The 24,057-nt window shown below is 32.0% G+C and overlaps 1 protein-coding gene across 12 annotated transcripts in view; it reads left to right on the plus strand.

The window, feature by feature from the left end:
- LOC145268296 (uncharacterized) overlaps nt 1-24,057 on the plus strand; it is a 447,971-nt gene that overhangs the window by 354,739 nt on the left and 69,175 nt on the right. For all 12 annotated transcript variants that reach the window (XM_080123710.1, XM_080123715.1, XM_080123717.1 and 9 more), the window contains 3 exons: nt 542-1,161; nt 8,046-8,130; nt 12,635-14,214. In XM_080123710.1, coding sequence (XP_079979836.1) covers nt 542-1,161; nt 8,046-8,130; nt 12,635-14,214 — 2,285 coding nt within the window. The remainder of the gene's footprint in view (nt 1-541; nt 1,162-8,045; nt 8,131-12,634; nt 14,215-24,057) is intronic.

Consider the following 24,057-nt stretch of genomic DNA (forward strand, 5'->3'; position numbering starts at 1 on the left):
TGATTTTCATTAGAATCTGTCTTTCATATTTGTGGTGGTTTCAACGTTCCCATTTGTGTTTCTATGCATGGCTTTTATCTTTATTTCTTAATTTTTAAAATACACACACACACACACACACACTTCTTTTCACTCGGAACAAGTTATTGCTACAGGGACATAAGGGGCTACTATTTGGGATCATGTTTAACATGGAATTATTTAGGGAGTTGAATATCAAGATGCCTGTTCACATTACATTTAAATTCCTGCATGTTAGCACAGTCAGGGAAACAGGGAGGGAATTTCAAAACTTAGCAGTCTGAGGGGAAGAAAAACTATTAGAGTAGAAGACTTTCTAGCATCTAGAGACCTCTACAATGAAATGGTAGATGGATGCAATATTGCAGTGATGGGACTGAAGTTGGAGCTTTGTTGATAGTGTGGGACCTATTAGATCTGCATGAATCTTATACGTACATATATAATAGATCTTTCTTTGTTGTTAAAGTTTATTTACTTATTTAGTTATCAATCTTTTTCATCCACTTTTGTTTTGCAGCAAAAAAAGACATTTCTCCTGTAAGTAAAAATGGTTCACTGCCATTTTCCAACTCCAAAATCGAAAGCCACACTAATGATCCTGAAGAGCATACAACATCTATTTGTTCTGGTGCTGCTTCATTCCTTATCAACAAGATGTTTCAAGGCACCTCATCAGGAATATCTCCTTCTGGGACAAATTCTAACATGGGTTTTGAAGACCAGAAAACAGAACAGGACCTTTATTTAGAAGCCAGAGAATATAGTCAGAAAATATTTCAAGAATCCCAAAGTCCCATATCGAAGGAACAAAATGTCCAGGAGTTTCCTGAAGACCAACCACTGGAAGTATCCGAGGATAAAGCCAGTGAAACAGGAACCTATACCATTGAAGGTGACGTGGAAGATAAAGAGGAGGAAATGGCTAGGAAGCGGATTGATAATGTATTTGGAGTTGGTCAAGATATACAGAGGCCGGTTATTAATGCTGAAGCACAACCTGTAAATAAACACAATGGAGAGATAATATATTCGGATGAAAACCTTCAAGCAGAAGATTTTAAATGCTATACAAATGATAATTATTTAGAAGAAACTCCCGAAAAGATTTCTGTTGATAACGGAAAAAACATTTCACCTGTAAGTTTTACTCCATTTCATTATCTTTTGATATTTGTCTTTTTTTTTTTTTTCTTTTTCAACTTTTCATTTCAAAAAATAACTTTTTATGCTTATTGAATATTTTTTGAGGATGAGGAGTTAAAACTAATGGATTTGAGGATATGGTTAGGATGATTTGAGAGAGGATTGACAAATATAGGGTTACTGTTGTCTTTTATCTATATATAAAAGCGAAAATGTATGTATGTGTGTTCGTTTTTTCTGTATGTCTACAAAAGGCTTTTTTCAGAGAAGCGGTCAGTCGGTTCACAACTTTTTAAAACTTTTTATATCGTATATAAATCGTAATATCTCACAGTTAACAACGAAGCTCGCCTGTCTATTTAATTTGCTTGATTTCGGGAAGATAAATATTCAACATTTGTCGTTCACCGCATGTGGGTTAGTCTTTTTCCTATAACATCTTAGGAAAATACTATCCCGCAGTCAAACTTGACCTCATTAAGTCATTAAAACGGGCACCTGCCAAATCTAAGTAATTAAGTAATTAAATAAATTCAAACGTGTTTCCATTAGCATCTCGCGGTGGGGCAATGGTTAGCATCACACTTTTTTTTTCCGCCCGAAGTTTCCACACACACCTCCAAACACCCGGGCAACACCAGGTACCCCTCGCTAGTTATATATAATAGGGAATACAGACCCCAAATGAAGACAGAAATAAGAATAGATTTCAGTCAATACGAGTTAGACCTTGACCTTCATACACGTCACCTTTGTAAACAAGAGTGCATTTTTTGGGTTTTTTTTTTTATATTTACACAACTTTAGTTAAAGTTTCATTAAAAATAAAAACGAGTTATATTATTGATTCATTACAAAGATTGACTTTTCTGTAGAGTGTGTTTATATATTTACAAAACTTAATTTTCCAGCAGATTTTCATAAATTGATAATTTTTTTTCATATATAATAATAATAATAAAAATGATTTATATCATTTATTCGTGAGCAAGATTGGTATATATTTGCAAAACTTTGTAACTGTTGAGCGGATTTTCACGACCAACAGTGCGTTTATATATTCACAAAACTTTTAATTTTCAAGCAGATTTTCACGAATTGATATATTTATTAAAAAATAATAGTACTAAAAACAGATTATATTATTTGTTCGCGACCTATTTAAACAAAATACATTTAAATAAATGGATATTATGCAGAGATGTTATCACATAATTGGAAAAAAGGAAAAAACAATAATAAAAAAACTGAATAAACTCGTGAGCCAAGCTCCCCTAAATGAGGCATTCTGGATTGATAATTTTATTGAAACTCAATAATAACGAGTTATATTATTTACAAAACGTTTTGTGGGGAACAGGATTTTCCCTACATTAAACATAATAATTGAGAATTCAAGATGCTGATCTCTCCTGTCAGCAGTCAGGAAAGGAGAAATCTTTCTAGACTGAGGTAATTTTTTATGTATGATAAAACCAGGAATGCAAGCAACAGTTGAAAAATACATAATTTTTAAAACGTTTTAATGAGGCTATTTAAACCAAATTTTTTAATGGCAGAAACAAATCTAAAATAACTGACTTGAAATGTTTTGCAGATTTTCGTGACCAAGATTGATTTTTTTTGTAATTTAAAGTGTGTTTTTTTCTCTGTGTTTAATACAATTCAATATTTAATTCTTTAAAACATTAACTTTAGCAACAATTAATATTTTTTACTTGCTTATATTTTTTATTTTATTATATTTAAAAATTGCCTCAGTAATTAAAGTTGTGTAAATATAAACACATTCTTAGTCACAAAAAAATCTGTTAAAAAATTTAAAAGTTTTGTAAATATATAAATGCAGTTTACATAAATGTCAATCTTGGTTGCAAATAAATTATTTAGCTCATTTTTATCATAATCTTTCGTGAAAATATCAGCCTGCGAAAACCTGTTAAAAAATTTGAAAGTTTTGTAAACATATAAATGCACTGTTTTGATCTCAAAAATCTGCTCGGAAATTAAAAAGTTTTGTAAATATATTACATAAAAAAAAATCAATCTTGGTAACAAATGAATAATATAATTTGTTTTTATTATTTTTAATAAATATAGCAATTCAAATTTTAAAGTTGCGTAAAAATATAAAAACACATTTTTGTTGTTTACAACGGCAGGGTGTGAGTGATGGTCAAAGTCAAACGTTGTCAACAGAAATCTGTCCTTTTGTTTCTGTCTTTGATTGGGGTCTGTTCGTAATCCTTACTTCATCCTATTTAATAACCAAGAGATAACTTAAGGCTAAAAGATTTCCTTTCTTATTACATAAAGAAGGTTGATAGGTGTAAATGTACATTGTCTTAAATAAGCAATAAGTCAAGTGGGACCTTCTTAAAACAATTTACACTAAATTTCAATGAATTCTGCCTCAGGACATTGTAACTTTGTGTTTTATTAAATTTTTTTTCTAACAGTAAAAAAAAGTAAAATCATTTAATTCGGTTACATCTTTGATGGTTTTCTACAAAATGTCACAATGTATTGTATTACTTATATGATTATTAGCAGGACCAGTGGAAATTCCACAATGGCATCTTTCACATGCAATATATTGCTGCTGGGCATTCTATGGACGTTCAGCATGAATGGAGACTTCGCAATATTATTGTAGCCCTTTTGTTAAAACTGTAGAAATATTTATCTATGTAATCTGGTTAATGTAGTGTCAGAATATATCTGGTTATTATGGTTTATCTTCAGTATTCTTATAGACGTCTGTGACATATTTCTATTATATGGACACCAAACGTTAACAAAAACCTCACGATATCATTATACCATCTTTAGAGAGAACAGATACTACCCTTAAATCCTAGCCAGAAGACCAAGAAAGTACACGTACAGCCCAAAAGCGACATCATATTTTTTTCACCATTGCATCTTCAGTAATCGGGAGATCCTATTTATTAAAAAGAAAGCTAGAAGATGATAACATGCTACGAACATTAAATTGGCATATCTATATACTAATTTAATGCATTTTCTTACCTTCTATCCCCCGTTTCGTCCAACATAACCTATCGTTTACATGAGACCATGTGGTGTAACAGATAAAGGCATTGAGTAACACTCGGTTCTAAGTGACAGTCTTTTGAAGGTTGATGGGTCAGTAGTCACTACAGATGATACTAAGAATAAAATAAAAATTACTGGGTTTGTTTTACTGTACACAGATTCGAAAAAGTTGTCAAAAAACAAATATATAACAAATAAATGTTGTAGAAGTGTAAGCCACTTTGAGCTTCAGATGGTTCGCTGTTACACACAAGTCCTGGTAGGTGACTTGTTTGTAGTAGACAGTTCCACAGAACAAAATATTCTTACCGTGTTGAAACCTGGGAAAGAACATGTGAAATTGCTCCAGAAAAGGTTTAATATTTATGAAGCAATTCTGGTTCCTGATTGGTTTGTAGCAGAACGTGAATTAATTTGATTCGTCAGTTCTTAGCAGCATCGTTTATAAATAGAATCGTCCAACTGTGTGGGATCATACCCCATTATAGGATCAAAATATTGCAACAAATGTTATCAAAGGCAAGATAAGTTACTTTTCTGCCTAACTGGATATGTTTTTAGTGTTTATATTTAATGTAACATGTTTATTCAGCTCGAAAAACATAGTGTTTACCGATGTATTGGAAAATTTAAATGGTGGCTGACTCTCTCTTTGAGGCGGTAAGTTTGGGAATATGAGTTATAAATAAAAAACCAGACAAAATACTGTTAGAAACTCACTCAATATATGATACCATGACATAGGCCGACATATATTCGGCGAGTTTTTAACAGTATTTTTACTGTTTTTTTATTTATAACTCCTTTTCCCAAACTTACCGTCTCCGAGAGAGAGTCGGGCGCCATTTTAAATTTTCCAATACATCGGTAAGTACTGTATGTTTTTCGAGCTGAATAAACATGTTACATTAAATATAAACACTAAAAACATATCCAGTTAGGTAGAAAAGTAACTTATCTTGCCTTTGATAACATTTATTTGTTATATATTTGTTTAACAACTTTTTCGAATCTATATGTACAGTAAAACAAACCCAACTTACTTAACATTTCTACCTGGTCATTGCTGAGGGAATGAACAATCTACCCATATGGATTAAATGGAGACCTGGTCCGGGATTTTCTTTTTGTTTGTTTGTTTTTCTTTTATTCATCCCAAACATTGTCACTTGCAAGTTTGGAAGTAAGGTACTACTATTTGGGACCATATCTACAGAAGCACAATGTAGGGAGCAAGATGTCTGTTAACATTACATTCAGATTTCTGCATATTAGTACAGTCAGGGAAGCAGGAGTCAGGGAAGGAATTCCAAAGCTGAGCAGTTCATGGGCAGAAACTATTAAAGTAGAAGGCTTTTTGGCATCTAGGGACCTCTACAGTAAAGGGGTGTGATTTTGCTGTTTGTCAGATTAATCAGGGACATTTATATTTAGGAGGCACAAGTGTTACAGGTCTGTCAGAGCACATTCCATTAAAGTACAGGGTGGAACGATAAGTTTGTTGCCCTGAAGAAAACAACACTATAGCTTTATTTTAAAACTTTTATCGAAAAAAAAAAATCAATTAAGGTAACTTGATTATGTAGTAGAGTTGACATCTACTCAATGTGGCTGCCTTCAGCCTCAGTCACCACCTTGAAACAGGTCCAGAACCGGGAGCATACCTTTTTCACGAGCACCGGCGAATTCTTGGCAGATGGCTACAATCAAGCTGGCTTTGGTATTGTGGGAGGTCATGTTGGTGATGTTCTCGACATATGACCAAACAAAGTAGTTCAGCGAGTTCAGGTTGGGGGAGGAGGGTGGCCAGTGATAGAAGGGTACATAGCACTCCTTCTAAAGCCAAGCCTCAGTCTCTTTGAACTTGTGGGCCGGCAGTGAGTCCTGATTCCACACCAAGAGTCTGCCAGATGCCATCTTGATTGCTCTAGGAGATCACTACACTCTTAAGCGCATCCAGGTACACTTTGGTGTTGATTTTCCAGCCAACTTCAAAGATGTGAAGTGGCATGATGTAGCCCTCACTTGAAACCACACCAAAAACTACAACTGTGGCTAGAAACTTCATTGAGCTGTTCCCTCAAGCATTTTTAGGGTGCTGGCAATGGTCCTGTTGTCCTAACTTGGTAGAGAGCATGAGTTGTACAACGGCACATATCCAATCTCGCTCGTTGAACATTGTGCCACTTTCAGACATGATAGAAGGTTCCTATCGGTTTTGGGATTTGTACACAACTGGCCAACTAATAGATGGTCTGAAAAAACAAAAGAAAAAGAAAGCCAGTTTTCATCAAACGGAAATGGAATCATGTTGTCTTTTCTAGGCTGACAATTTTATCATTCCACCTTGTACTTGTAAAACAGGCACAGGGATGAAACATTGCTCTGATTGGATAAAGGTTAGAGTTTGTCTGATTGTGCAGGACTAGTGAGGGTTGTTTAGTTTAGATGTCAATGTATAGAAGCTGATTTAATCAAATATGATGAGGCTGATATCTTTCCTATTGAATGAAAAAATCTTCCCTACAAATAGATGAAAGAAGAATGCAAATTAATTTCTGTAATGAGATATTAAACTGCTGATGAGTACAGCAGTTCTACTAATACAAATGTACTAAATAAGTTTTGTCATTATACACCTAACCTGTGGCAGGTATACCAACTAGTAGAACATTTCAATTAAAATAGATAAATATGTAAACGGAAATAAATTTAAGAATCAATATTTTATTGATAAGAAAGAAATCAGGGCAACATATTTTTTTACAGGAGTGATTATCTCACAGCTGTTTTGTTTAAAACACGCACGCACAAATTCAATCACAAATCGCTTTAGAACAAGAAATTCCTGTGTTAGACGTTGTGCAATGTTAAAACTTGTATACCAGTCAAAATACAGTTGATCACGTTAGTTTTATTTTATTTTTATTTTATTTTTTGTCGTTTCTTTTTGTCCTGTTTAAAGAAAGCTTTTTTCTTTTTTTTTATTTTGCTTCTTTTTTTATTTTTTTAAATCTGGAATCTATCTGTGATCGTCAGCAAGTGTTTGGTTGCACAGATCACATACAGACCAAGACTATTCATTATTTTTGCAGATTAGTAGCTGGCCCCTGACATGCAAGGCCATTTAGGACCATGTTTTACATGCAAGACCTGATTGATACTCCCAATGTTTAGTCATTTAAATACTGATCTGGCACAAAATTGCTTAGGTCCAATGATCTTACAGAAACTGGTGTATCAACACGATATATAATTTTCGATCTATAATATTAAGAATTATATAAATATATTTTAAATATATATTATTACTATTGCATGTATATGCACATAATGTCATAAGATGATGTGGTATAGTATGTATACATTTATTTCCATACTATATAGCAACACTGCTGGGGAGCCATGAATTAATATACTGTTCTGTTTTTAAATCTCTAAAACAGTGTTTCATGGTAAACAACTGATGATCCCTAAGATAATGTTGGGACTGGCGTGAATTTGTGAAAGCAACTTGATTCGGCAATTGTGAGAGATTAATTGACTTACTGGCAAAATAATTTTACAACGAAGGATAATTTTTTTTAATAGGTTTAAAGCTTCCAAGACACACACACACACACACACACAGTTGTTTATTTACTTATTTATAAGTAGAACATGTTTTTAAAATCCTCAATATTTGTTAATGGTCAAATTTTTTCTTTTTTTTTTACTTTCAATTTTTGGCTGAGTTGTTTTTTATTGAGATACGTTTTTTTTTGTTTTTTTTTACTTTATTCCATGTAAATTATTATTTCATTACTTTTGTGTTTAAGGAGACAACTCGGACACCAATATCAGAATCTACAGTTCAGAGTTCCGGTCAAACATCTACTGATATGGATTATAGACAACATTCAGGTAAGAGTTTCTAATTACAAAATGAATATTACTTACACTGTCACTGTTTTTTCATTTTTATTTTATTTTATTTATTTATTTTTTGTTGTTGTTGTTGTTGTTGTAGTTGCTTCCAGTTGTGGCATAACTAAGATGCATTATTAAACAGCTTTGGCCTCCTCTTCTTTTTTATCCACAATTCCATTACAACTTATAATAAAATTAAGTGTGTGTGTGTGTGTGTATAATACAGGTTGGAACGACAAATTCGTCGCCCTAAAGAAAACAACTCTACAGCTTTATTTTAAAACTTTTATTGAAAAAAATCAATTCAGGTAACTTGATTATGTATTAAAGCTGACATCTATTCAATGTAGCTGTCTTCAGCCTCAATCACCGCCTCCACATGGGTGTGGAACTGGGAGCATGCCTTTTCCACAAGTGCCAGTAGGAGATCGAAAGATGGCTGGCTTTGGTATTGTGGGAGGTCATGTTGGTGATGTTCTTGACATATGACCAAACAAAGTAGTCCAGCAGGTTCAGGTCAGGGGAGGAGGGTGGCCAGTGAGAGAAGGGTACAAAGTCATAGCACTCCTGCTGAAGCCAAGCCTGGGTCTCTTTGGGCTTGTGGGCCCGCACTGAGTCCTACTGCTACACCTAGAGTCTGCCAGCAGCCACCTGATTGCACCAGGGGATCACCACATTTTATAGCACGTCCAGGTACACTTTGGTGTTGATTTTCCAGCCAACTTCAAATATGTGAGGTGGTATTATGTGGCCCTCACTTGAAACCACGCCAAAGACCATAACTGTGGCCAGAAACTTAGTTTTCATCACCCTGGACTTGTCCCTGATATTCATGGCAATCCAACAGTGCATTTTGAGGGTGCTGGCAATGGTCCTGTTGTCATAAATTGGATCAGTAGAGAACATGAGTTGTACAGCGGCACATCTCCAATCTCACTTGTTGAACATTGTGTCATATGATAGAAGGCTCCTGAGATTTGTACCCAACTGGCCAACTAGTAGATGGTTTGCAACAAAAAAGGAAAACTGGCTTTCATTAAACAGAAATTGAATCATATCGTCTTTTCTATGGCAACAATTTTATCATTCCACGCTGTATTCACTGATAAAAAGTGTGTAATATATAAAGAAATTATAGGCAAAATACAATAAATATAGCTGCATATGAATTTATTTGTCAGTTCAATAAGGAAAAAACATCAATGTGATGAGGGGTTATAGATGCTCTTTATATCTAGGCATTTCAAAGCCTAATGCTTCTTATCATATAACCTCTCTTCCTATTGAGTAGTATAAATTTCAAAAATCATGAAAAATGATTGAAGAGATAATTACAAAATAAAATAAAATTTGAAGACTTAAAATACAGGGGAGGTAACTGCAGTCTAGCATTCTGACTAAATAATTGTACCTATTTACTATGCCTCCCCACGGGACAGAGTTAGACACCAGGGTCGTTTTTTAACGTGGAGAAAAGGTACAAAAATAAAAATTGTCTCAGTCGTGAAGGATTTCTCCTCCACCGAAAGAGAACAAGAAATAGAAGTGCAGCATCTGAAGAACAGATACTACACTTTGATCTTGACCAAAATAAATAATAAATAATTGTAATCCATCATTTCTGAATAGAAAATGGAGGACCACTAACACGTTTTTTGTATAAAATAAGTTTTAGCAGGTCTTCTACTCGATCATTTTTCCATAACTTTTTGGAATTTATATTAATTTTGATAAGGATGTAATATTGTTTTTTATCTAAAATATATTTAAATAGAAATTTTACTGCACAAGCGCCTAAATTTATTATTTACTAGCTGTCCATACTTGCCAGTGTTCAGGGATTTTTCTATTTTTGTAACTATGCTGTCTTTTTTTTTTCTTTAACAAATCATTTTTTTTGTTAGACAAGATTTTTCAAATTGAACTAAATTATTATAAAACTATAAATAATTTTGTCATGGTAATGCCTTTTTCTACCAACTATGGCCAAATAGCTCCACTGCCTTGTGGATTTCTTAGGAAAGGCAAAGGCTAAGGGAATAAACCCTGACAAAAATCTCGTTTGGAGTCTTAATAGGCAGATGGTAAAGCAATGCAACACCTTTCCGGCAACTTCTGCAACTCTGCTGGCTCCAATCATATTAGGGTCCTGGATATGACCTTAAACTATATCCGATGGTGAGGCCCCAGCTTGCGGGCTGTGGAGAGTTTGGAGCCACCCCTGAATTGCCATTGTTCCCAGGTCCACTCTGACCTGGAGTAGTAGTACCTGTTAGGGTCCCAACTATGGGTTAAATAGAAACCGACTTAAAAATAACAAATATAATCCATTAAAAAATTGTTCTTCAAAATCACTGGATTCTGAATTAAATAACCTGAAAAGGGTTGATATGCTGTAAAACAAAACTAACCAATCATATTGGCTTTCCATCAACTTTTGTCTGCTATTCCGAGAGAAGGATCCTAGTAACTGGTTAAATCTAGGTCTCCCTATCACCTGATCAGGCATCCATCTAAACAGGCAACTCCAGCATCAACTGTATAGCCACAGCAGACGCTGTAGTGCATCAGATGCAAAAAGTCATTGATTTCTCATGAGATGGAGTGTTGCCATCATCATCACTAATGTTGTTTTAATCTTTGTAAAATTATTTGAATGTTGTAAAGCCAAAAATGACTTTCTATTTGACAGTTTAAATGCTTCTAAATTCTGTTCAAATTTCAAAGGCGTACAAAGCAATTCATTCTAACAAAACAATTATTGCTTGTTCATAATCCCCCTTACATTAAGAAACAAAAATAGAGAAAAACCTTTATGTACTCACGACAGAACGAAAATATCATATTGCAAAAATCATATAAATTGATCGAGTAGTTTTTTGTATGAAGAAAATAATTTTTAAGCGATTAATGGGGAAATTGTAGATATTATCGAGTTATCTCCCCTTTGTTTCTTCAGGATGATGATGCCTGCCAGTCTCTTCTCGCTTATAAAATTTGTTTTTCTTATCTAAAAATAAAACTATTTAATCAATTTATATGCTTTTTGGAATGTGACATATACATTCTGCCGCAGGTATGTACATAATACAGATTTAAAAAAAAAATTTAGTATTTTAATATAGGGTGAATTCAATTTTGTTTTAATTATTAACAAAAGAATAACATGGTTGACTTTTGTATGAAGAAACAAAAATACATTCTGGTAGTTTTAATTTTGCAATTAAATCAGTTTTTAAATGGAATTTTTTTAAAGCCATGTTTTACTTTTTTTTATTGATGAGGGTAAGTGATGCTAAACCCAAACCTTGTCACTCATACTTAAATAAACTATTGTATTTGGCAAGTCATATATCTAACAGTTTCTGAAGCATATTATACTACAAAGTTATATGTAATAGTTGTAAGTAGTAAATAGTCCAATTATTATCATTATTACTTATTAAACTACTTATAACCTGTTGTGTCAGTATATGTTATATCTAGGTATGGAATAGTATACGGAAATAATGTATAAGCGTGATTCGTCTTATCTATTTCTTATAATAAAATGAAGAGGAAATTGTAAATGAAGAAATAAAAACAGCCAAAGGTGGGCATTGTTTCCAAACGAATTATTTTGGTCTAAATAGTGTTTTTTGTTGAAACAAAAAAGAACTACTTGAAGCATTTGACTAATAATTAAATTCAGTCATTTTTTTTTTTTTTTTTTTTTTTTTTAATATATATCGTAAAAGTGATAAAAAAAATGTCAGCTAGTATCTTTCTTTCTCTTGAAAAAAATAGTGTTATCATTGAAGATGAATTTTATAAAACCAGAATTCGCAAATCGGAAAAACGGTTTCATTGTAAGCAAGCATGTACACTGATGTAAGTATATATATATATATATATATATTTTGATTTTCAGAATTTAACTTCATTAAACTTATATATATATATATATATATATATATATATATATATATATATATATATATATATATATATATGATGAGAATAATGGAAATAGTATTCCGACTAAATAGAGAAATAAAAGGAACAAACCAAGTTAAGTGTTCATTGTTTCGTCTTTATTTCGACTTAACTTCACTTAACTTGGTTTGTTCCTTTTTGTTTCTCTATTTAGTTGGAATACTATTTCCATTATTTTCATCATATATATATATATACTGTGTGTGCAAAATCAAGACTTCAAGACAAGGTGTTGATGGCAATGAAAAGTGTATTTCATTTTATGTTACAATTGTTTCAATGTCCAGTTCGACAATTTCAAGCATTATATCGTTTGAAAATTTTCAAAAACCAGCATTTCTTCAGACTTTATGAATAAACACACTTTTGGCAATGTAGCATTTTTTGAATAGAAAGAAAAAAGACCGGGGGGGGGGGGGTCCCTAACAGGAAAAACATGCGAAAAACTTGGTTGTGGTTATAATTTTATTATTTTCTTCTTCTTTCTCTTTGATTTATCTTTTCTATTTCTTTTTCTCTCCAGAATCAGCTGGATCATCACCTCTCATATCAAAACCTCCAATTGGATCAGTTAGAAAGCGAGCTGGTACAGGTCGGAAATTGCCCTCTCTTCCACCAGATAATGGCAGTAGTCCAAGTAGCATGAGTAACAAGACTCCGCAATTACAAATATCGAGTACATCTTTGAGTAAGAAAGATGAAAAGTTGAATTCCATTGACATTAAAAAGAAACCAAAGAGCCATATCTCATCCAGTCATGGTACCAGGAACCATAAAACAAAACTAGACTCTGACACCGATACTAACATTTTGCTCAAGGATACCGAAATAGCAATGGCAGCCTTAGAGGCAAGGGTCACTTCTGGTAATTTACCCGGAACCGATGATTCTGAATCGGACATCTCCTCCTCCACAAATCTTCGTGAAGGTGTGTTTCGATCCAGGAACAGAAGCACTGGGGAGCGACCTGGAAGTCGGAAATCTTCACTTTCTGATAGTTCTAAGGTGTCATCGAAAGGTCTGTTGTCATCAAAAGAAAGAACCCCTCAGATTCAAAGGAATTACTCAAAGGGTAGTGAAAAGGGCTCAGTTAGTTCAGATGTAACCAGTGAGTCTGAAGCCCTGGAGACATTAAGCAACACATCTGATTTTAGTCTTGATTGTGTTAGTGATAGCGAAGCGTTTAACCGTCGGGGTTCCAAGGGTAAAGGCGGAATTAGTATGACTCGGCCAAACCGGGCATTCCAATTGAGGCAGGCCAAAGCTCGAGGAACTGAAAACAGTGATAAATTGCCACCCCATTCTGGCGTTTCGTCTTCTCAAAGGCCAAGCGTTGTCTCTAAGTCAAGTGCTGGTAAAGTCAAGAGAGTTAACTCCATTTGCTTACCAGCAGACAAGTATGGCGATTCCAGGAGAGGAACATCTGCCTCTGGCTCTGATTCCATTCACAAAGCTACCGAAAGCTTAAAGGTTGCTTCAACTTCTAATTTCATGCGTACTGATGGTGGCCGGTATAGTCTGAGAGCTACTAGATCCGCGTCAACTTCATCTGCAACAAAACCCAATATGGACCATCGCTTGAGAACGGATTCAAAACCAAATAAACCCTTGTTGAAATCTGCTCACAGTACACCAGGATTGAATATTGTTAGTCTAAGCAGTAAGAACCTGTCGCAAACAGCCAGCCGCTCAAACTCTCCAAGATCTTCTGAGAAAACCAGCTCGAAAAAACGCAAGGAATTCTCACAACGGAAGCAAAAGTCTTCCTCCTCGAATATGTCCCCTGCTGCTCTCACTGACTCGAAAACTTCAAGATCTCATGCTCACAAAAATGTTATCGACGATTCATCACAAACACTTTCCAATAGCCGAATGGTCCGATCTGCATCTTTGGAATTATCCAAGTATAAGAACTCGGATGTTCCTACAGACAAATCTTCATCCAAATCCTATAAAGATGTATCCAATCTTGGAGATGATTCTCCAAAGTATGGCTTTGTTCCCTATTGCGGGTATAAAATGTACCAAAGTGGCCTTCAGCCTGAACAAAGTAACACTGATTCGGGTGAGGATGAAAGAATGCAACTCCCAAAATCTATACAGGTATTTAATGGCATTTTAATGGCATTTCATCTAAAGTTACTTTTTTTTCTTTAATGAATTTTTATTTTCTTTTAAGTTTTGCTTTTTAATGATTTTTTTTTCCTTTTCTTTTTCTTTTTTTTTTTTTTAATAACCAAAAAATAATTTAGGATATTGAATTTGAATTTATAAGTGTAAGTTTAAAAAAAAATATGGGAGAAGGGTGGGTTAAATTAAATATGAACTTTCTGTGGTATTTTTTTTTACATTCTTTCCACCTCAATTTTAAAATAATGATATTTGTAGGTTTTCAGGTATGCTGAAAACGAATATAATTTAATTTTAGCACAGACAAGTAGTTTTATGAATATTAAGACCTCTATTATTCAGTGTAATCCCACTGGTGGCCATATTTTCTTTCCCAGTTGAAAACTACTAATGCGCATGCATGGCACAAAACACTCCCTTTTCCCCATGTTAAGAATTGCAAATGCCACTAACATATATTAAGTTATGCGTTGGAAAAAATGCCTTAATATCTAGGAAATCACTTTGTCTGCCCTAAATTTAAATGTGATATTTCTAAACCGAAACCTATGAAAGTCATCATTTAACTGATGAGTGTTAAGGTACCTATTTACTATGCCTCCCCACTGGACAGTTAGACACCAGGGTCGTTTTTTAATGTGGAGTTTTAACGTGGTGAGTGTTAAGTTAGACGGAAAGTAAAAATTGATACCAAACCCATTATAAGCGTATTCCTTAGTTACCTTCATAAGAGTTCCGTTTTCATTAGCATACCATTTTGCTAAAAAACCCATTAGAGCAAAATAACAAACCATAAGCTTTACAAAGATTACAAATTCTTCATTTTTTACTTATAACTTTGTAAAATATATGTGTGTGTATAATATATATATATATATATATATATATATATATATATATATATATATATGTATGTATGTATGTGTGTGTATATATATGTGTGTATATATTCCTATTACTATCCAAACTTATATTTGGGGTAGAAAAATGTAATGTATCCAATACTTTTACATGCCACTGTATATGTATATATATGTTTATATATATATATATATATATATATATATATATATATATATATATATATATATATATATATATGTGTGTGTATATATGTGTGTTCATATTAATGTATGTATGTATATATATGTGTGTGTATATGTGTGTTCATATTAATGTATGTATATATATGTGTGTGTGTATATATATGTGTTCATATAAATGTATGTATATATATGTGTGCATATTAATGTATATATGTGTACATATTAATGTATATATGTGTACATATTTATGTATATGTGTGCATATTAATGTTTATATATATATATATATATATATATGTGTGTGTGTGTGCGAGCATATTAATGTATATGTGTCCAAATTAAGTTGTGTGTGTATATTTAAATGTGTGTGTGTGTGAGAGCATATTAATGTATATATGTATATATTTATATATATGCATGCATATGAATGTATATATATGTATATATATGCATGCATAATAATGTATATATATATATGCATGCATATGAATGTATATGTATGTGTGTGTTCGTATGTATATATGTGTGTATGTATTTGTATAAATGTGTATGTATTTGTATAAATGTGTATGTATGTATGTATATAAATGTATATGTGTGTGTGCATATCTATGTATGTGTTTATATGTGTATATATGTGTGTGTGTATATATGTGTGTGTGTGTATATGTGTATATATGTGTGTGTGTATATATGTGTGTGTGTATATGTATATATATGTGTGTGTGTATATACACTTGTGCCCGATATTATTCATACCCCTCGGATCTTTGAGATTTCTATAAGAATATTGCTCAAACCAGAAGGTAGACAATATTAAAGGGATTTCAAACTATAAATCAAGCATAAGCATTTAATTTAAACTCAACAAATAAATAAATTATGCAAGTTTGAAACATTATACAAAGAAAAACAATAATGGCACTTGTTCAAAATTATTCATACCTCTCTTACTAATAGTCAATAGCATGCCCTTGATTCTTAATAACTGCCCGTGACCGTTTTGGATATTTATCAACAAGGTTTTTACAAGCATCAACACTGATTTTTGACCATTCTTCAATGCAGTAGTTCTCCAAATCCCTCAAATTTCTAGGTTTCCGCTTTTTAACCTCAGTTTTCAATAGGTTCCAGAGGTTTTCGATAAAGTTCAGGTCGGGACTCTGGCTAGGCCATTCCAAAACATTAATTTGATTATCCTCAAACCATTTCTTGACTATTTTGGTAGTATGTTTTGGATCATTATCCTGTTGAAGGACCCAGTTTGGTCCTAAATCGAGCTTAGCCGCATCCTGTCTAATGTTTTTCTGGAGTATCTCCAAATATTGCTCCTTCTTCATGGTTCCATCTATCTTGACCAAACTACCTGGACCACTAGCCGAAAAGGAGCCCCAAAACATTAGGCTACCACCACCATGTTTCACCGTGGGTATGGTGTTCTTTGGGTTGTAAGCTTCTCCGTTCTTCCTCCAAACGTAAGAAGCATCCATATGGCCAAACAATTAAATTTTTATTTCGTCAGTCCACAAAATACTTGAGAAAACGGACTCTGGAGAATTCACATGGGTCCTAGCAAACTTTAGACGTGCTGCAAGGTGTTTTCCGGTGTGCAATGGAGTCCTTCTTGGTCTTCTTCCTTTCAGACCATTTTCATGCAGAGTCCTTTGCAATGTTTGCCTTGATATTTTATGCCAGAAGACTCCAGATTTTCTAAAATGTCCTTAGTAGTGGTGGTTGGATTTGCATTAACACTTCTTACAATATTCCTGGTGGCTCTAGCAGACATTTTCCTTTTCCTTCCTCTACCAATCAAGTTGTTTGTTGTGTGGTGGCTCTGGAATTTTTTGATGATGCTCTGTACTGTTGCTGTAGGGACCTCAAATTTCTTGGAAATTGACTTGTAACCTAAACCATCCTTATGTGAATTCACAATTTTAGTCCTAAGATCATTACTAAGCTCTTTTTTCTTCCCCATTCTAATAATTTTTATTCTTTTATTGGTTTTCAGTTGATATCATTTTAATTTCTGAAAAATGCAAAAAACGAAATGAAATTAATAAAAGGTTGTATAAAAGCATTCAAAATAAGAATCAAACAGGAAACAAACAGTCAGAAACTCGATTAATACTGAAAAAATAAGGGGGTATGATTATTTTTGAACATTGCATATTTTATAAATAGCTGTATATTTCTTTTATTACAAGTATCCCGAGATTTTAAAATGACGAAAATGATCAGAAGAGGTTTATTAAGAATATGTATCAATATGGACGTAAACAATAAATTCTTACAAAGTTACACCTAATAAACTCAATTTTCAAGGGGGGTATGAATAATATCGGGCACAAGTGTATGTATGTGTCCATATACGTATATGTGTGGTTATATGTATATATGTGTGTGTATATAAGTATATATATGTGTATATATGCATATATATATGTGTGTGTATATATTTATATGTATGTGTATATATTTATATGTATGTGTATATATTTATATGTATGTGTATATATTTATATATATGTGTATATATGTATATGTATTTATACATATATATATATATGTTTGTTTATGTGTGTATATGTTAATATGAGCATGTATATATGTGTGTATTGTATACAGTGTATATATATATATATGTATACGTATGTGTGTGGGTATGTACATATATATATAATGAAGAAAAATATCTTATAAAATTTCAATGCCGTTGATGCATAATGTATGGAGGACTGTATGAAAAAACAATTTAAAATGGGGGAAAATTTTTAAAAACACCCCCACAAACAAGATATTTCTTAGTTTTTAAGTCTAAGCATTGTGTCTGAATGGCATTTTTCTGAAGACATTCATTGATCTGGACAAAACCAGTCTTTTCTGCTTGTGTGTTTTTTTGTTGTTGTTTTTTTTTTTGATAAAGGTACTTGTACAGTTTAGTCAAGACATTAAAAAATGAAAATACCGAAAAAAGTTTAAATTGTATGTATCAGTTATAGAACGAAGTTCTCCGAAAATAAATTTCACTTAATTTCATCAAGTAGTTTTTTTTTTTTTTACAGCAAAAACACACGTTTTTATGAGAGCGCGTTGAAGTCAGCCATCTTGGATTTAAAAAAAAAAATTTTCTTTGAATTTTAGAAATGCCAAAGGGAGATAATACCAGTTAAAGCGCTGACGCCCCTTCCCATCTTTAATATTACCTTTTCTTCCTAATAATCGAACATTTTGCTTGGTATCATAACAAATTGTTTTTTCGCTGTAAAAAAAAAAATACTTGATGAAATTAAGTTAAGTGAAATTTTTTTTCGAAGAACTTCGTTCCATAACGGATACATACAATTTAAACTTTTTTTGATATTTTTATTTTTTAATGTCTTGACTAAACTGTACAAGCACCTTGATAAATTTTTCCGGTGCTTGTTTTCATTCTATCTTTCATATATATATATAATTGTGTGTGTGTGTGTGTGTGTGTGTGTGTGTGTGTGTGTGTGTGTGTGTGTGTGTGTGTGTGTGTGTATCTATATGTGTAATATATCTAAGGAAAACCTAGTTATTTGCAAATTCAATATTTTGTATTCATTAAGACTTCAAGCTGATTTAATTTAAGGAAGTAAATTAAAAATATAATTTTATTTTTATTATGTTGAAATATTTCCATTTTTTTACCATATATATATATATATATATATATATATATATATATATATATATATATATATATATATATATTTCTTCAACCATTTTTAACAAGTTATTTAGAAATTAAGACTATGGGGGGGGGATATCAAATTATGTCTTAACAATTTTTTTGGCACAAAGGATTTTAGGTATAATAAGAGTAATCTTATTTTTTGTAAAACACTTAAGCTCAATTGTCTTGTCATTAACTAAGGGTCTTGTGCTTGTTCAAAATTCTACTTATATTAAAAAGCAGAAACTAAAGAAAAATCTGTATGAAGTACGTATTTAGGATGGAAAGAAAATATTGTAGACTAAAAATCATGTAAATTGATTCAAGTAATTTTATTTTAAACAAGAAAATCAAATTTTGTGTCCAAATGAAGAGTCTCGCTATTGCAACGCTATCTTGAAAACGAAGGAAATAACTCCAAATAATTCAAACATGTGAGATTTTTGAAAGCCATTTTCAATGTGGGGATAGTGGGCAAAACTCAAATCTGCTTAAAAATTATTTTCTTTATGAAAATATTATTACTTGATCAATCTACATGATTTTTGGAATACGATATTTTCTTCCCATCACAGCTATTTTTACATCGTACAGATTTTTTCTTTATTTTTGCTTTTGTTTTTTTCTTTGTTTTTTTTTTTTTTAATGTAGTTGAATTCAGACAGCTCTGTTTCAACACAGAATTAAGTGAAGCCTCAAACAATTTATTTATTAATTGGGATCTTTTTTCTTTTTTTTTAATCAATAATTTCAGTTTAACTCTCAATGAAAACAAACAAAAAAAATATTAAACGCAAAACACATTTTATACTATATAGTAATATTTCAATTAGCTATTGATACCTGTGGTTTCCAGCTGTATAGGAAGTGTTGCCTGTTGGGTTAAAAAATTCCACATGCTCTGCATTTGTCAGTCAGTTCTTTAATATTGAAAATTTGCGACTTTTGCAACTCTTCACATAACTAAAAAAAAACAAAAAAAACACATAGAACAAAATAATATAAAATAAAAGATAATACAGCAGAAATAAGTTATTGAATTATTTTAATTTAATTAAGCAAAAAACTAAATGTAGTCAATATTTTATTAATTATAATATCAAGGATATGAATAAATCTGTTTATTCAAGTGAATATATTGAAAATAAATCTACATTAGAAAGTTGTGATAAGTAAAGACAGCCCCTAATCATAGAGAATATAAATCATATATAATATAGTAAATTGATTTTGTTGCATGTGGGTCAGTTCTACTGAATCCACATGAGCTGCCAAACAAAGCTGAATTCAGAATAACTGATAGTCGCCAAATCTGCAATAAAAAAAATAACAGTTAAAGTTTGCCACCTTAAAAAAAAAAAAAAAAGAAGAACTGTATATTTTCCATATGCATATGTTTTAACTAAGAATCGCCAGTGTGGCTAGATATAAGTGTACCATGTCACAGGATTCAAATTCTTAACTGATATCACTTTTCAGTTCTATCTGACATCTTTGCACCCACAGCCACCGAGACACTTACACTATGAAAAAAAGGAAATAAACACAATCAATTTCCATGGAGAGTACAAATAAAGGGAGACAACTTTGCAATACTGCTTCAATTAGAAGCTTTTCCTATTCTACTTACAGTTTCCCCTCACCTATTTATGGTTCCCCATTTGTGACCCCACATATTTGCAGATTAGGCTCTTAACTCTATTGCATCATATGCTGATATACTGGACTAGTGTTATAACGTCATAAAAACGAATGCTCAGTGAACAGTGTTGCCAATTTAGTGGTTTTCCCACTAGATCTGGTGATTTCGTTTGGAATAATGTACTATACTATATTATTATTACCTGAACTGTGCATACTGTATTTATTTGTCCAAGTTTGCCTTTTAAATTCTAATACATATGTTGTATGCATAGAAAATGATTTTACGGTACATTAATACAGTGCGGGTAACTATGCTATGCAGTATTACTGTCTTCCTGTATTTACATTTCCTTTTGATTGAAATATTGTTGAAATACAAAATTAAAATGTCTTTACATTATCATTACAACATTAGTGAAATACATAACTTCATGCAATATTATTACATTATTACATGCATTAATAAGTAAGAATGTCTTTAGAAAGTGTTTGGGAAGCTTTTAGTATCATATGTAATTTCATACATTCAAATGTAGTAGAAAGTCTTGGGAACATGTACCAAAAAAAAAAAAACAGTTGGAAATAAGTCACACACTATCTACTATGACTCCAAAATTCCTACAACTACATACATACCTAGAAAACGGGGCTATTAAACCTAACAAAGTGATATGGGACAAAAGGGAGAAAGCGGCAACCCTAGTTGAAGTAAGCGTCCCTAATGATGTTGGCCTTAACAGAGCAGAGAGGGAGGAAAGAGCAAAATACCAAGGACTTATGTACAACATTAAAATAAACTGGAATCTTAAGAAGGTATCAATCATACCAGTCATTATAGGAGCAACCAGGCTAATGGAAAAGAATTTCAAAAACTATCTGGCGAATATACCCGGTGGACCAGGTGCAAGAGAAATACAAACAATAACATTTAAAGGGACAGTTAGAATCTTAAAAAGCTCTCTCGGTTGGAGTAACTAAACTAATTTAGCTATCCCCAACAAAAACAAATTGAGAAGAAAATTAAAACAAAAAAGTGAAATACATGACGTCATGCAATGTTACTGCATTATTACATGTATTGATGAGTTTGGAAAATTCTTTAGAAAATGTTTGGGAAGCTTTTAAGTACTGTATAAAATTTTATACATAGAAATTTTAAAACTACATCCAATATTCAGTTTTTCACTCTTTGCGTTTGGGGGGGGGGGGAACAAGTAAATTATTTCTTGAATAGAACAGTTTCATCATTCAAAGATAAAATTAAACAGACGTTTTAACACGGCATTCCATATTTGCGTTTTTTCGTTATTCGCAGGGAGAGGGGGGAGTAAAGAACTTAACCCCCATGAATTGCAAGGAACTACTATATTCCATATTTCCTTTGAAGGTAACTTAAAATAATTATTTATAATAAAATTTTATTTTTTTTATATCCACATATGGTTCATCTTAATCAAGAATCATCAGTGTGGCTTTCTGTATCATAAGTCATAGGATTATTTAAATCTAGAATTAATTATATACATAATGACTATGTGTGTGTGTGTATATATATATATATAATTGTAAGATGGTTAACATCATGAAATTTGGAATATAGATTTTTGTCATTGATTCATTATATGCTCTTCAAATGAGTTCTTTCATCACCACAAGGGGAGAGGTGGGGAGGGTTGGTCCAAGTTAACTGTCAATTATCAGCATCAAGTGTAGTGGGGTTCCATATCGAATTGATAATTATGTGTATATGATACTAGATATACTCTGATTTGCAAAAAAGTTCCTAATTTTTCATATTGAGAGTAAAGGTCCTAACGATATTAATGTTAATGGTATCGTTTCATTTAATAAAATATATTTACACTCTTACTTAAACAGTTCAGCATTTTGGTTAATTTTCCTGTGGTTATGGAAAATTCATTACATAGGATGTTGAGTTTATTAAAGCTTCCATTTTAACAGATTGTGAATGTGCAACCAAGCTATATTTGTATAAAACTTTTTATTGTATATATATATATATATATATATATATATATATATATATATATATATATGTATGTATGTATATATGTATGTAAACTATAAGCAATTTTGAGCCTAGTCAGTACCAGATAGGTGACCATTTAAGATACCAGTTGCTGTATGTAAGAATTGTAAAAACCTAATATTGCAGTTATCTCCCCTGACAGAGATATACAGGCGACTCAGGGGGGTCACCTGTGAATTTAATATTACCTTGACACTTCCTCCTTTGGAGAAAGTTGGTTCAAATTGCATCGGGTGAATGCCATACAAAAACAACAGGAAAAGAAACTCTTTTGTCTCTATTATAATTGAGAACAAAACTAATACTACACTTTGATCCTAGCCTATAGACTTGGCATTTTGCAGTTTATGAAATGTTGCTGGTTGTTCTTATAATCCAAAACAGCTACTTTTTCGCACAATCTGACTGTTATTACGAGAACTTTATCTTAACCAGAAATAATTAGTTTAGTAAAAAACTAGCAGGGAGACCCAATATTGTCCGAGATTGAATGAGGATTAACAAATGATCCACATTTCCAATGCTTTTATTATCATTGAAATTGGTGAAATCGCCCATTTTTCAATCAAATTGATTGATTACCTACTCTAGTTGGGGACCCATCATAGTGCACTGGGAAGAAGCTTCCGATACCTCCTTGCAATGGCTTAGTCCACAATACATTGTAATTTACATTACACTGTAGAGAACCTATTCTTGATTTTATAAAAATTATTTTTATATAATGAGTTTAATTGAAGTTTAAAATGCAAAAGTCAAGTATCATGGTTTAATTGCGCTCTAAACAGAAACATTCGTTTTGAACATGCATTATCAAAGATCCTACTATTGGGTTTATATGCCAAGCTCTTCTACTTCGATTTTTTTTTTTTTTTTTTTTTTACTTTTAATACTTATCTTAGATATTCAGATACAAAAAAACTATCAAAGAACACTCCCAGGTACATAAGGTACATTTATGTGAAATTTCAATAAAGTTGACCCAGTCGTTTTGGAGTCCATAAGGAACAATCTCATACAGACACACACAGAGAAGTGTCTTTTATATACAAGTTGAGATTTGGTGATATTAAGAATTGAATAACAATATTATAGGGTAATAATTCCATGTAACTTTCAAACTTATTTTTTAAAAACAAATAAAATTAAGTCCTTAATAAGATAGATGTCCTAATAGTAGATAAAAATAATGATAATTGAAGAAATGTATTAATATTAAATAATATAAAAAAGATGTAAAAGTTACATAAGATGTATGCTGATAATGAAGATCAGATATACTATTTAGCAAAGTTCATTGTGAGACTCAACATTTTGTTGTCAGATATTTTGTTTTGGTACTTGTACAGTTTAATCAAGACATTAAAAAAATGAAAACA

This window comes from Euprymna scolopes, chromosome 43 (genome assembly GCF_053919585.1).
Source record: "Euprymna scolopes isolate OS-2025 chromosome 43, ASM5391958v1, whole genome shotgun sequence".
In the NCBI taxonomy this organism is placed as follows: domain Eukaryota; kingdom Metazoa; phylum Mollusca; class Cephalopoda; order Sepiida; family Sepiolidae; genus Euprymna; species Euprymna scolopes.